At 37.8% G+C, this 13,951-nt stretch overlaps 1 protein-coding gene across 1 annotated transcript in view; it reads left to right on the top strand.

The window, feature by feature from the left end:
* The window catches only part of trabd2a (TraB domain containing 2A), a 79,160-nt gene extending 66,118 nt beyond the window's left edge, over window positions 1-13,042 (top strand). Inside the window, exons 5-7 of the mRNA XM_004074979.5 lie at window positions 3,002-3,092; window positions 5,475-5,741; window positions 9,852-13,042. Coding sequence (XP_004075027.1) covers window positions 3,002-3,092; window positions 5,475-5,741; window positions 9,852-10,041 — 548 coding nt within the window. The 3' untranslated portion in view covers window positions 10,042-13,042. The remainder of the gene's footprint in view (window positions 1-3,001; window positions 3,093-5,474; window positions 5,742-9,851) is intronic.
* The last annotated feature ends 909 nt before the right edge of the window (window positions 13,043-13,951 follow it).

Raw genomic sequence — 13,951 nt, 5'->3', positions numbered from 1 at the left:
ACGAATGAAACAGTTGTCAAAAACTGCTTTTGGGGAGCTTCTCTTTACTTTGCAGCATTTATTTCGATTTCTGGCCAACACCTGGTCATGAAACTTTCCTCTTCAGATAAAAACACAGTGAAGTTACAGTTGAAGCTGCAGTTTGTATAAGTTTGACATCAGCTGATCTGCAAACTTCTTCCTCACTGGTCCATTCATGTGTGTCTCTGCATGGAGGGAGTCTCCTGTGAATGAGCGCCTTCACTTCCCCCGCAGCTCTTTATCTTCACCATTTGCGCTACCCTAGAGGTCTACAGTGAACATATTGTACACAGGTGTGTTTATGTAACCTATATTTATATTTCTGGCAAATTCATAGTTGTGAAGGATTTACAGCTGTAGATCTGGTAGTGGAAATACAGCTCAAATGTCATGTAATGTTCCAGATCCTTTTGAGCACTTGAAATTAGACTTGTTGAGAATCCATAAATAAACATATGTTGTGCAAATAAAAATACCATAATGTTTTCCCAAAAAGGCTGAAATTATTTTTTTCTCATCATCACAAAAAAGAGACTCTTAAAGACATACCGTTAATTCGTTGTAAGGCAATAAAGTCATAAACTAAACATGTGCAATTGCTGTATAATACAGATGAATTTCTAGTTGGATGAACTATTGTTGGCCAGTTAATCAGACTTGAAGCCACTTAGGTGTTTTGGGGACTTTGATTTACAATGTTAAAACCTTCACAAAAGCTTCATTTGATCAGATAGATTTCATGTAGCTTTTTTAAAGTTTATTTTAGTGCTGCTGCCTGTTAACTTAAAGACCTACTAAGACAAAAGTTGTGTTTTTAACATATAAATGTGGCATTTTTCTTATGAAGGTGGACATATTTTCAGAAAATTAAGCCTAAAATTGCATTTCTGAGTCTTGCTTTATTTAAATGGGTGCAAATCAGGAGCAGAAAAAAATTTGAAAGCTTGTAGTTGTGCCGCAACAAATGGATGGGCCACAAGTTCCCTGTTCCCTCCATTCTGATGCATCAACTTGTAGAAGGCTAGATCCATGCACGTCTTCGTTTTCCTCGTCGTTTTTGTTGCACTAGTAATGTTGGGGGAGGGGCTGAGAGTTAGCGGGAGAGCATGGGTATGTCCGAATTCCCACCCTAACCCCTATATAGTGCGTTCACCATTTTTTAATGCTGTCCGAATCTACAATTCCAAAATTCCCCAGAAGTCTCTGCGAAAAACCAGTGTGATGCTCACTAGATCGGTGAATATAGACCACAATGCATTGCGTCAGAGCATTTTTTACTAAAAAAATGTATTTAAATGTATTTTTTGATAAACCATCAATGTTTTTATCTTAAGAAGACGGTGGATCCATAAATGATTGTCGCAAAATGCTCATTGTAATTCGATTTTAACTTCGTGAAATCGATGACGTCATCCACCGTTAAAAAAAAAAAAAAAAGTAGTGCGCATGGTGTCCGAATTGCTTTTAAATTCACGTCACTACATGGTGCTGCACTATATAGTTTTTTAGTAGTTAAGGGTTAGGTTGGGAATCTGGACACAATCCATGTGAACAGATGGCTGACAGGAAGTGGGAGTGCTCCATGCTAGTGGTCCCACCCACAACTTAGAGGCGATACAACTGCAACAGAAAGTGACACTTTTTTCTTTTATTTTGGCTAATATCGGCATAATCATCATTACAAGATGACTGGGAACACTCAAAAGATGATCAGAGTGGATCTTTAACATATTTTCTCACTTTGTTTCATCGCTGCCACACAGTTCATCATTCAATAAAACAAAGAAGGTACAAGCATCTTCTATATTTCACATTTGTAAAAATAAAATTAGTAAAAAATAGCCTTTATTTGGTGTTTTTTTGTTTGTGCATAAGGTCTCCTTTTTCTAATTACATTTAATTTTCAAATTGAAACAAGCAAATGTTATTCAGAACATTTTTTATAAAACAAAGAGTAATCTGATGTAAATTTAAAAATAAAGTTTTGCGTGTTTTTCTACATTTCATCCTTTTTATTCTTTCAAAGCACAGCCTCATGGCTTCCAAACACCCTGGACATCATTGAGTTGATGGCTTACCTCCTCAGAATTTGTGGTTATTTGTCGGATTGTGAGTGCTTTTGTGTGCTTGTTCTTCTGTTTCCCTTTGAAGTCTCAAAAGCCGCCCAGCCCTCTGCGGACCGACATGCTGAACAGCTCCATTTGTCCCACCTTAATCCGCCGGCGTAAACTTGCATAAATCAATCATTCTCTAAACAAGAAAAAAAACAACTTTATTGACAATTTTTGAAAAAGATTATGTTGAAAATGTTTTGTACAATTTGGAATTTACAAAAAAAAAAGAAGAGAAAAACAAATCAATAAATTTGACATTAGTGCAAGTAAAAAAAAAAAAAAATTCATACAAATTTCTGATGTAGCATTTTTCAAAGAGGTTTCCAGAAAGTGTTTCCCATGCTTGCTGCGTATCCTCAGGTCGCTTCGACTAAAACCTTGCCCAAGCCAAAGCCCAGGATCCCGGCACCCATAGTCCATCTGGACTAACCCCTCTCTGTCTACGGCTCTGGCCAGATTAGAGTGCCGGGGTTCTTTGTTTACACAGCTCTGTGGTGACACGGCTGAACAGGCCCAAACAATGGACCCCTGCTCCTTTTTGTCAGAGTGAGAGGAAGAATGAAGACCTCTTGACATGGCAACCTGAAGCCTCAATGCCCCCACTTCACCTAACTGAGAGGGTCACATCAAGAAAGAGAGGAGGAGAGGGGAAGTTCGAGATAAGAAAGAAGAACAGAGAGATCCAAATAGAAGAAAAGAGAAGGTCTATAATACGAAGGAAGTTGGCGGGAGAAAGCGTAGAAAAATTACAGATACCATGGCAAAACCAGCAGGTTAAATCAGAAAGGAAATCATTTCAAAATAAAAGACTGACCATGATGCATTACGATCAGCATTAGCGTTCAAACTCAATTTCTCTTCTGCAGGTCACTTTCTCGGCAACAACACCGTCATCGATGTGCTCCGTCGCCAAGGTTACGAGGTGGAGCACACTCCTGCAGGGCAGTCTCTAAAAAGGTAAGGTCACCACAAATGCTTCTGGAAACCTTCTGGAATCAGCGTGTTAAATAAGTCTGCTGAGCTTTGTAAAATTAATCAACAAAAAAATGAGAAAAATGCTGCACACTTTTCCCAGTTTGGCAGCACTTCTGCATCTAACGAACACCTTCAGAAATATTTTTTCATTTATTTTATTGCTGCACAAGTGTCTCCTTTGTTCACTAAATTCCTCAAAGCATGACATAAAAAACAACCTAAACCTAACATAAAAACAATAATATCTCAATTTTACCAAACTCCAAGCCTGCTCTCTCCTGCAGCATCCTCCATGGGTGACTGAGTCAGAACCGCAGAAATCTGATGTTTACATTTTTTTTTCATTCTCTGCAAAACAACACGAAATGATGCATGGCTTTCTTTGGGATACATGCTCATGTTTGACTGCTTCCACCCTGGATGGTGCTGCTGATAAGCTGCACAAATTCCCCTCATCGGCCACCAATGAAGAAGTGTTAAAAAAAGCCAACTTAAGTGGGGCTCGTCCCTCCTGCTGCAGAGCATATAACGAAGTCAGCCCACCGTGCTGCTCCGCGGGTGGCTATCTCAGCTGAAATCAAGGTTCTCGTTCCTTTGCATGAGTGAATGAAAGAGTAAATCTACAAAAAAACATTTCATACGTTGTTCTGAGGCTGATGAAAGTCTTCTTTTGACTCATTTCTGACCCCTTTACCATCCTATACTAAATTATATTATAAATATTCTGACACATTCATCACTCTAGGTTTGGAAACTGCAAGGACCAAGGGTTGTACCTCTTTAGAAGTTAAATATTTTCTTAACTTTAGGCAGCTTTCAACACTTATTTCCATTTTTTTCCAAATGCATCATCTGTTCTCACAGGGTGACCGGTCAGCACTGGTTAGCACCTGCACTCTTTCCAGAGCTACAAAGTTGTCATTTTCATTATGTGCAGAAATGGGGTGTTGGAAAAAGACGTCATTTGGATGGCTGGATTTTGCTCCAAAATCATCATCATTCATAGATGTTTAGGTCATTGATGGCATGTGAGCCATACTAAATGATGACATGGCCACAGTAAAACATGTCTCTCTGTAAAGTTGAGCTTTTTTTACCCATCATTTAGGTTTGTTAGCTATTGATGGACATGAGTCTTTGATAGGAATTCCTCACTTTTCTTCCGAATTTCATTTCTGAGATATTTTACTACAATTTGAAAGGTTTTTACATATTTTAAGTCAATAATTCAACATTCCACACCAAAACCAATCACATAGAAATAAACTGTCATATGTTTAGATAACTACGGCGGCTGGAGCACCTTCAGCATTGAAGAAACTAAAACCAGAAGTTTAAAGATGTCAAGATTTTACTTTATAATTCAACTATTATTAACAAAATGCTCATTTCAAGACAACCTAAATGAATCTGCCTGCCGTAAGTGTATACACTCTTAAAGCACTTGGGTTATTTTCATCTTGTGTTATTCATGGTGGGATATATTATTGGGTCACCTTTTTTTGAGTTACAGTGTTTTCATTTTTATCCAATTTTTTTCCTGGGTTGCAAAACAGATAAAAGTTATTCCCTTTTTAACCTCAGAGTTAGGATAAAAACAATCCAACTTGGGTTATTTTTTAACTATGAAGTTTTGCTGTCGCTAATCCAACTTTTTAAGGCAGTTTAACTAGTAGTCATATCAATTGAAAATTAAAAAATGTCAAAGTAGGAAGGTTGACATAAAATACCTTTCAAAGACGCACTCTAATAAAAATCATGTTTTTGGTGTTTTTAAGATGTTTTTGTGGCATTTTTTCATGATGAAGGATATATATAAAGAAAATTAGTTTTGCAGTTGCATGTCCAAGTATTTCATTGTTTAAATGATTGTGAACCAGGAGCAAAATGCTGTTTATTAGTGACATAGAAAACTTTCTGGGCCGGTCACAAGCTGTTTGCTCTGAGCTGTCAGCAACGAGGAGGGGAAGGGAGGCGGGCGTTGCTCCGCACCTATAGTTCTGCCCACAACACAGTCAAATTCCCAATGAACTACTGACGCTCTGCAGAAACTATGTTCTAGAAAACGACACAGCTTTTTTGATTTTGGCTAAAAACTGCATAATCATAGTTAAAAGACCACTGGGGACGCTTTTAAAATTAATCAAAAGACAATCGGAGTAGGTCTTTTCAGCATTTCAGAGATTGAAATTGAATTGGAGGTGGAAGCCATCAATAAACAATAAACTCAAGTTTGCCTTTGCGAAGATGTTCTTTGCAACCAAACGGGACGTTTTAACAGATACCCAGGAATTTTCACAATCACTTTAAAGGGACAGCAGAGTTCTATCATTTAAGTGTCCTGACGTGACGTTTGTTCTCCAGGAGATCGTCATTCAGACATGCTTCTCCAGCGTCAGACCACGAGGAGTCTCTTCTTCTTGAGCCTTTCCTCCATGAGCTCTCCCACAAGGAGGAAGACGGTGGGCGTCACCTAGAGGAAGAACTGTTTCCTCACGTCCTTCTTCCAACCGACAGCCTAGAGCTGCTGGAGAAGGCAGAAAGAAAAATGCTGAAGAAAAAACGGCGGAACAAGCAGAAGAAACAGCGGAACCGGCATTTCAATGATCTCTGGGTCCGCATAGAGGAGAGGTAAGAAAACAGACGGATCAGTCCTCGGGGTTGAGATCGTTTTGAGCTGGAGAACAATAGAAAAAGTTGTCTTGGCCATTGACTAAAACTGACACTTCCTGCTATAGTGCCACAGGCTCAAACAGCTACTAAATCCCATCACCTGTTAAACACAGAACACACATACGTAGATTTAAATTAGCAACCTGATGATTCCTAATACAAATTTGTCTTTGTTCTCCCAGTGGCTCCAGGCAGGGACTAACCAAAAATCTAGACAGGGTCACTTTTCAGACAAACATAAATAAGGTGTAGCCTTTTATGTCAAAATGCTTTTTAATGCCTTTATATGGCAGGAAGTATTTCATAGTCATTTGTTTTTAAGTGCTGAAAGTTACACTTGTAGGTGTATAACATTATCTCCTGTCTTGTTTTTTTTGCATTTACATTACAAGGAGCTGTCACTTTTGACAGCTGCTTGTTCTGAGTCTGGAGTTCAGTCACACCTAAAGGCAGATCGCAGTTTCAAGGATCATTTAACTTTGAGCTCACAGGAGAGTGGAAAAACAGAGGCCATGCAAACTGAACAGCAGAGGCTCGTGTTGTTGATAGGAGGCAATCTGCAATTTAGTTGAACCCTTTTACACTAGAGCCAGTGTTTACACTCTTTCGTCTACCTCAACTCTTCAATTGCAATTACTGTTATGGCAGCAGATTCTGAATTAAATAATGATATTTATTTTACAGAAAGATTTTTGTATGTTTAGTCTGTTTTAGTGTTATTAAATTCTTTTTACAAGCTTTAAGCTTTGTGGTTGTTTGTGTTAAAAGCATTCCAGACGTTAGATGAGGTGCTGCAAAACATTTTCTAAACTGCTTACAAGCTTAAGCATTAACAAAGCTTGTTAAGTAATCTTAATATTAATTGTTACCGTGAAGGGTTAGGCAAGCAACGTTAATCCACTGATTTCTACGCCATGACCAGTCCAAGATGTACCCCGGCTTCACCCCAGTGTATAGGCTCCAGCATCCATGTGACCCCGACAGAGTACAGCAAGTTTGGAAGAATAATGGATAGAATGATGGATGGATGGACGGACGGACGGATAGATGAGAGAATCATTCATGCTATGTTCACACCGGGCTTGGAAAAACATGTTCGACGATCCAATTTAAAAAAGAAATCTTTGTAAACCCATGTACATGAAAGTTTCGGGCTTCCACAAACTAAACTCTCACATTCATGCGTTGCAACGCAAGTTTGTAAGTCCGTTTTCAGCTTCTACATACAAAGCGCAACAAAAGTTAAACCAGTTGAACTTTGACCAATCGGGATTCTTAGTGATGCATGAATAGCGTCCTTTTGAAAACATGGAAGTTCCAATTGATCATAGAGGAGAAATTGATAATTGCAGTTTAATTACGGCTAGAATTCTATGACACCAAGTGTTTCATACATCAGAACAGAGCTGTGAAAGGAGTAAGGCTCATGAGATTCGCTCCGCTTCACATTTCGCACCAAGCCTCGTCCAACTGTGAGAACATGCGCTAGAATTGGGTGGCAACAGTTAGTGTGAACACCGTACTCTAAAAGTGCGTTCAAAGACCCGTGCTCAGCGCGTTCTTGAACGCACCACACAGGCCTATAGTGTGAACGTAGTATCAGAGACATTTTCATTGTCAACCTAAATTCCTATCATTTTAGCTACACGGTTCAAAAAGATGGAAGATGGAGGTTGAACATCTGAAACTTTTATAAACCTAAACTCCACACAAATGTCCTTTTGTGTTTTCTAAAATGCTTTGGCTTGAGCAGATTCTTATTATCCTAAATTTGGTGAGCATTTGATGGTTTGTAATGGCAAACACAAAAATCAAAAGCTGTATCATGTACATTTTTTGGAAAATATTTTTATCTTTAATCAGAAACACTCAGTTGTGATAGAATACAACATCAGAGGTAACATATTTTTCTTGGAGAAAGAATTTTTAGCTGATTTAAATTTTAGAGTCAAAGAAAAAAGAAGACATTGGTTCTCATTTTGTGCCAGTTTTTTTCTTTTTTCTTTGCTGTTGTCTCTGTGTTTAAAAAAGTAGTTTTTACCATAAAAATGAAAAAGATTGATGTATCTGAAATATGAAAACACTGAAGAGGCTCAATAAGATGATGGTCTGATTTTGTTGTTGTTGTTGTTATTCTTTTGTCTCCTTTGGAGCAGTCAAATCTGGACCATCTTGAACTGAATGAAAAACCAGATTGTAAATAAAAAAATTAAAAAAACATTAAAACAGTCTTAAGTTTGAAAGAAATATAGACAATTTTAAAAAATTGTAAATGAAAAATGATAATAATTTGAAGAAAATACTGAAAACTTTGACTAATAGAACTTTAAACCTCAAACTGTTAACACATGAAAAAAAAAAGGTTATTTTTAAAAATATTTTACATTTTGTTTTGTTTTTCCTCCGTTTTTCCTCTTCGCTTTCTGTTCTCAATTCAGATCTTCAATTCTTTCTTTTTTTTTTTCTTTTTTTTTTCCAGAATTTTTACTTTTGGACTTAATCTCAATTTGACTCCATAAAAATGGCTCTGATTAAAATAAAAATAATGAATGCATTAATAAACACTTGTTTTTTTTGGATTTTTTTCCATGACCATGTGTGAGTTATACCATATACAGTGCAGCACAATTCCTGAATTAGTGATGGAAAGAAAAAGCCCAGCGTGTCATGTCTGTTCTAGACTGGAACAGAGGAGGTTTGTGAGCGTTTGTGTTCATTTTGTCTGTAGAAAGGTTTTCCCTCACGGAAACCTTCAATTTTGAATGGAAAGGAAACAGACTGTTTGTGTGCACATGCTGCAAAGTGTACAGGCTGCAAGTCTTGTATATTTTAAAGTCTGAGAAGGTCGCCAAGGAGAAGGCAAGGCGGCGTGGGGAGCTGAAGTCGAGGCGGCAGCTTTCTGCCGTTTTTGATGCATGGCCACATACTGATGTGTCACACCTGGTTTCTTTGACTTAAACTTAAAGGAAAAGTAGAAAAAAAAGAAAAAGGGAGAAATATTTGGCAAATCTTCAAGCATAAAACGATTTTTGAAATATTTATTTTAATCATTTGTTAATCACATATTTTAAAACCATTGTTTGATTGTGAGAAAAACCATATGGTTGGTTTCTTGTTAATTTTTTTTTTTAATTTGAAAACAATTTTCTTTGGCCAATCATTTATTTCCATGATGGGAATCCAAATCAGGGATTACCCATCCATCATGCAATGTGTATATGGTCTGAAACAAATATGTGAATTAAAAAGGGTTTACTTTTGGTGTGTCCCAAGAATGCATGGTCAGTTTTTCTTCCACCTCTTCACTACTTTTTTTAACCTCTATATAATCATTTGTATTATATTTGATGCAAGCATTTCTGAGAACCCTATGTCTTTACCATGATCCAAACTTTCTTAAGAACCCATTGTATAGAACTTGGTCCATGTTTTTTACCCTGTAGTTCATCATCATTGCACTATAGAGGCAGTGAGGTAGTAGAAGGACTTTTCCTGTTTATTTCAAAATGGCTGCTTCCTTGCAATCTCAAGAATAGTTTTAGCGGGAAAAGTTTAGGCTAATTTTGTAAACTTAATGGCAAGAATAACTCAACTATTGTTATTCATTTTTTATGACTACTTGCTGTATAAAAAAATGAAAAAATGTTGATAATGAATTCTTTGTAATATAGTTACACCACCTTAAACATGTGTGGGTCAAATTTGAGACAGTGGTTATATAAGGTGCTTTATTTCTGAACACTCATCTCATTATTTTTGTATCTGAAACTTACCTAAAAACTTACCAGCTTAGCCAACAAATCATAATTTACTACTAACACTCATAAGAAATGGTATTGCAACTTTGTGTGTAGAAATTAATCAAATGATAAACATCTTAATTCCAAAAAAGTTTAATTTGTTGTCAATTCTTTGTTGTAGTTAGCTTTACAGGGTTAAAAGCAACAATGATTTGAACTGATTAAATCAAATATTATAGCTGTTTTTATGGTATGAAGCTAACATGTGGTTTATGATGCATTGTTTAATTTAATGAGCTGTTTTTCCCCGTTTGTGGTCTTTCCACAGCTCCATGGGACAGTCCCCACCTCCCCCTGTGGTTCGCATTATTAATGGCTACATCACTGTGCAGCCGCCTCAAAGAGTCCACCATCAGCTACCGTCTGGATCCGCTAGCTCATCATCCTCATCCTTCCTGCCCATCTTTCTCTTCACTGTGCTATCAGCTACCTGGCAGAAGTGGACTGTTTTTCTTTAGCAGGACTTCATCAATATTCAAACTTTAAGAGGTTCAACTCAAAATGATCAAAGGTCTCACACAGTTTACACACTAGATCTCTTTAAGACTGAGATGGAAATGGAAAAAGTTTAGTAAAACATTGAGAAATGAGCTTTGAATGCAGTTTTCAAGTAAAGGGGTCACCTCAGTTCAAACCCCCTTTTTTTTAGCAAATTGAGGCCATGTTGAGCATGCAAATTCAAACAGTTTGAGGTTTCTTGGAACATAAAGCTTAGGTTTCAGGGATTCTTTACACACAGAGAAGCCTGCCGTACTCAAAACAAAGCATGTAAAATGAGAGAAAGAAAAAAGGAAATCTATATATATAAGTCAGTTCCATGATGGATCGCAGTTTTACTGCAGACACACTTTTGTTAGGCGTTCAGTGCCGGCCGTATTTACAGATATCAATACCTTTCAAAGACAGAGAACAAGAATATCAGTTAAACCATTGCTGAATGTTAGATATGTTCCACAACTGGGACCACATGTTTGTGTGTGATTGTGAATAAGAGTGTACATAAGTGCGTGTGTGTGTGTGTGTCAGTTAGGAACAAAGATCCAATCCGTTTTTAAGGCCATGTCACACAGCCACTATGTACTTTTTGCGCCTTTTCCACGTATGAAATTTCTGTCTTTTGTGATACATGCGTGACATACGTAATTCACAAGTGTTTCTTGTGTTTGTCATTCGTCGATGTGCGATGTAAGTCTGTCGAGGGTTTCAGCTGACGGGTCTTTACGTGAGTTTGGTTTTGAGCTCTTCACAAGTTTTGGTCGGTGGAGAATTACACAGTTTCACATACTTTATGTAGTTTATATGAAATTACATTTACAAGCCTGCTGACCTGCCTTCTCTTCAGGAAGCAGAGGCTTAGGACTTTGGGGTGGGTCTGTCCATCACTCAAGCTGAAGTCAATGAGCTCCTCAGTGGTAAGGCTCCCGGAGCAGATGAAGTCCACCCTGAGTACCTCAAGTCTCTGGATGCCGTCTTGGCTGACACATCTTTGCAGCATTGAGTGACGCTCAGGAACTGTACCACTGGACTGGCAGACAGGGGTGGTGGTTGCCCTTTTCAAGAAGACAGACTGGGGGGTGTGGAGCCCTGCTGGGAGTTTATGCCAGGGTATTACAGAGAAGAGTTGTTCGACAGTTGAACCTTAGATCCAGGAACAAGAGTGCAGTTTCCGTCCTGGTCGGGGAACAGTGGACCAGCTTTCTACCCTCTATAGGGTGCTGGAGGGTTTGTGGGAGTTTGCTGATCTGGTCCACATTTGCTTTGTGGATTTGGAGAAGGCGTTCGACCGCGTCCCCCATGGTATCCTGTGGAGGGCGCTCTGGGAGTATGGGGTCCGGGGAGCCTTACTGAGGGCTGTCCAGGCTCTGTATAACCGGAGCAGGAGCTTGGTTCGCATAGCCGGCAGTAAGTCAAATCTGTTCCTGGTGTATGTTGGACTCACGCAGGGCTGCCCTTCATCCCTGGTTCTGTTGATGGTCTTTATGGGTAGCATTTCTAAAGGCAGCCAGAGCCTGGGGGGGGCTAGTTTGGGGACCACAGGCGTGGTCGACCATCTCATTGCAGATGATGTTTCCTGTTGGCTTCATCAAGCCAGGATCTGCAGCGTGCATTGGGCAGTTTGTGGCCGAGTGTGAAGCGACTGGGATGACAGTCAGCACAGCTAAATCTGAAGCCATGGTTCTTGACAAGAGAAAGATAGTTTGCCCTCTTTCGGTGCGCGGAGTTTCTTTTGCCCCAAGTGTAAGAGTTGAAATATGTTGGGGTCTTGCTTACTAGTGAGGGAAGTTCGGTCAGTAAGATCGACAGCTGGTTTGGCGCAGTGTTGCTATGTAGTCGCTGCTATGCGGTCGCTGTTCTGTCTCCCAAGAGGAGATTGAGGAAGCGGCCAGGCAGGTCTAGGCATCTTTGCTTAGACTGGTGCCCCCACGACCCGGTCCCAGATGAGCAGAAGAAGATGGATGGATAGATAAGCAATTATTACGTAGATCTTACGCAGTTGTGCAGGATTTTTGCGAGATGCACGCACAAATGTGTTGCTATCCATGACAGTTCCACTTATGTCTAACAGACTTTTCACCCATGTATCACCAATGTATATCTTTTATATCACGTATAATGTACACAGATCACGTTCAAGTTACGTATTTGACGCAAGAATAACAAATGAATTGCATATTGCAATAATCCCGCACACTTCATGTTCTACGTAGATTTACGTTTTAACATGATTCATTCATGATACATCTGTGAAAATTTCAAATAAAGAAAACTTTTATCACTTTTTCACGTATATTCAGGTATGAACAATTTTCATCCGTGCCATATGAGCAAAATATACTTAGTTGCTTTGTGACCCGGCCTTTACATCCCATTTTTTTGCTAGCAGAAACGTTTATCAGACCTTAATTTATTCTTCAGTTTTTAGAAGAGATTGCTTAAAGTTGCTTAAGAACATACTGTGGCTGTAAGTGTATATATTCCTTTGAAATATTATAGATTTATTCTAAAATTGAGAAAATGCAAATTATCAAAATAATTGTTGTCTATACAAGTATATGAATAGATAACCGTATATTTTTGGGGAAAAACCGATCAGGAACTAACCATGTCATTTTCACGACTTATTGAAGTGTTTGCCACAAGAATTCTATTTGATTGGGTTTATTTTTCACATAGAAGGAATTTTGTTTAATTTATTGAAGTATTATAGTTTTACCTAAAGCATGCAAACCATGTTCAATTGCTTCTTAAGAAATGTTTTTTCTTCTTTTTTTTCTTTTTCTTTTTTGCTACAGTTTGTTTGAAAAATCTCTTCATATTAACAGTGAAAATGTCAATTTAAACATACAAAGATGGCCACATAAGTGGGCCCTTTTAAATCATAGTACTTTAGACTTTTTATCAATGCCACGGAATGTTTGTAATTAATGAAGTTGGCAATAAAATATTTATTTAGATGAAGACTCTGTCTATTTTTATGTCGAACCAAAGAAAAATAAGTAATTACTGGTACTCTTAATTTGAAATCAAACAATGTCCTCTGATAATTTTATGCTAGGAATGAAGCTTCCTAGTAACTTGATTCTTTTTGGATTTGGATTGGGTTTGCTTGCATGATAGAGTTTCAAGAATGATATTTGATGGTATTGTATTTTAGCATGCTTTTGCTTTGAAAAGCTGATTAACAATCCTAACTGTTTAATTGAATTTACAGCTATGTAGATTGGGAGCCAAAAAAAGTGATATTTCACACTTTTAGGTAAAGATGCGCTTTGTTTTCTGGTTTTTAAACATTTGTTTCCCATTTCGGTTTCATGTCTGAGAATATTATATATGACAGCATGCACAAACAAAGATGAATTTTTAACTGGTTTTAAAATAAATAAATAAATAAATAAAGGGAGTATTGCTTTTTATCAGTTTCAAAATAAAAGCTTGTCAATTTAATACCATATTGAAGAATAGGAAAATGAAGGAAAGAAAAGCAGTAAAAATTACACAAAAGATTTTCCTCCTATAATTTCCAGACTTTTTTAATTTCAGTGTAAAATCTGTATGCAGCAGGTTCAGTTCCAGACTAAAGACTGACTAAAGAATGCTGCTATGAGTTTTATGTTTTGACTAACCAGAATAAATAAAAAGGTTGTTTTTTTGTGTTAACATTGCATTCTTTGTGTGCTTATCACAGGTTAAAGGTATGTTTTTGTGCTGCTCACATTCTCTGATAAAACAGCCATTAAATGGTATTTAATGTGGTCTACCACAAACCAGACAGTCGCTTCGCTCCCAAATGCAGAAACAAACAGGAAACTGGAGCCATAAATGATCCTTCAGATGTGAGGGAAATGAGAGTAAAATGATTTGTTACAT

This window comes from Oryzias latipes, chromosome 12 (assembly GCF_053564925.1).
Source record: "Oryzias latipes strain Hd-rR chromosome 12, Olatipes_Hd-rR_3.1".
In the NCBI taxonomy this organism is placed as follows: domain Eukaryota; kingdom Metazoa; phylum Chordata; class Actinopteri; order Beloniformes; family Adrianichthyidae; genus Oryzias; species Oryzias latipes.
Note: the sequence above shows the minus strand (reverse complement) of the source record. Positions and strands in the feature narration are given on the sequence as shown.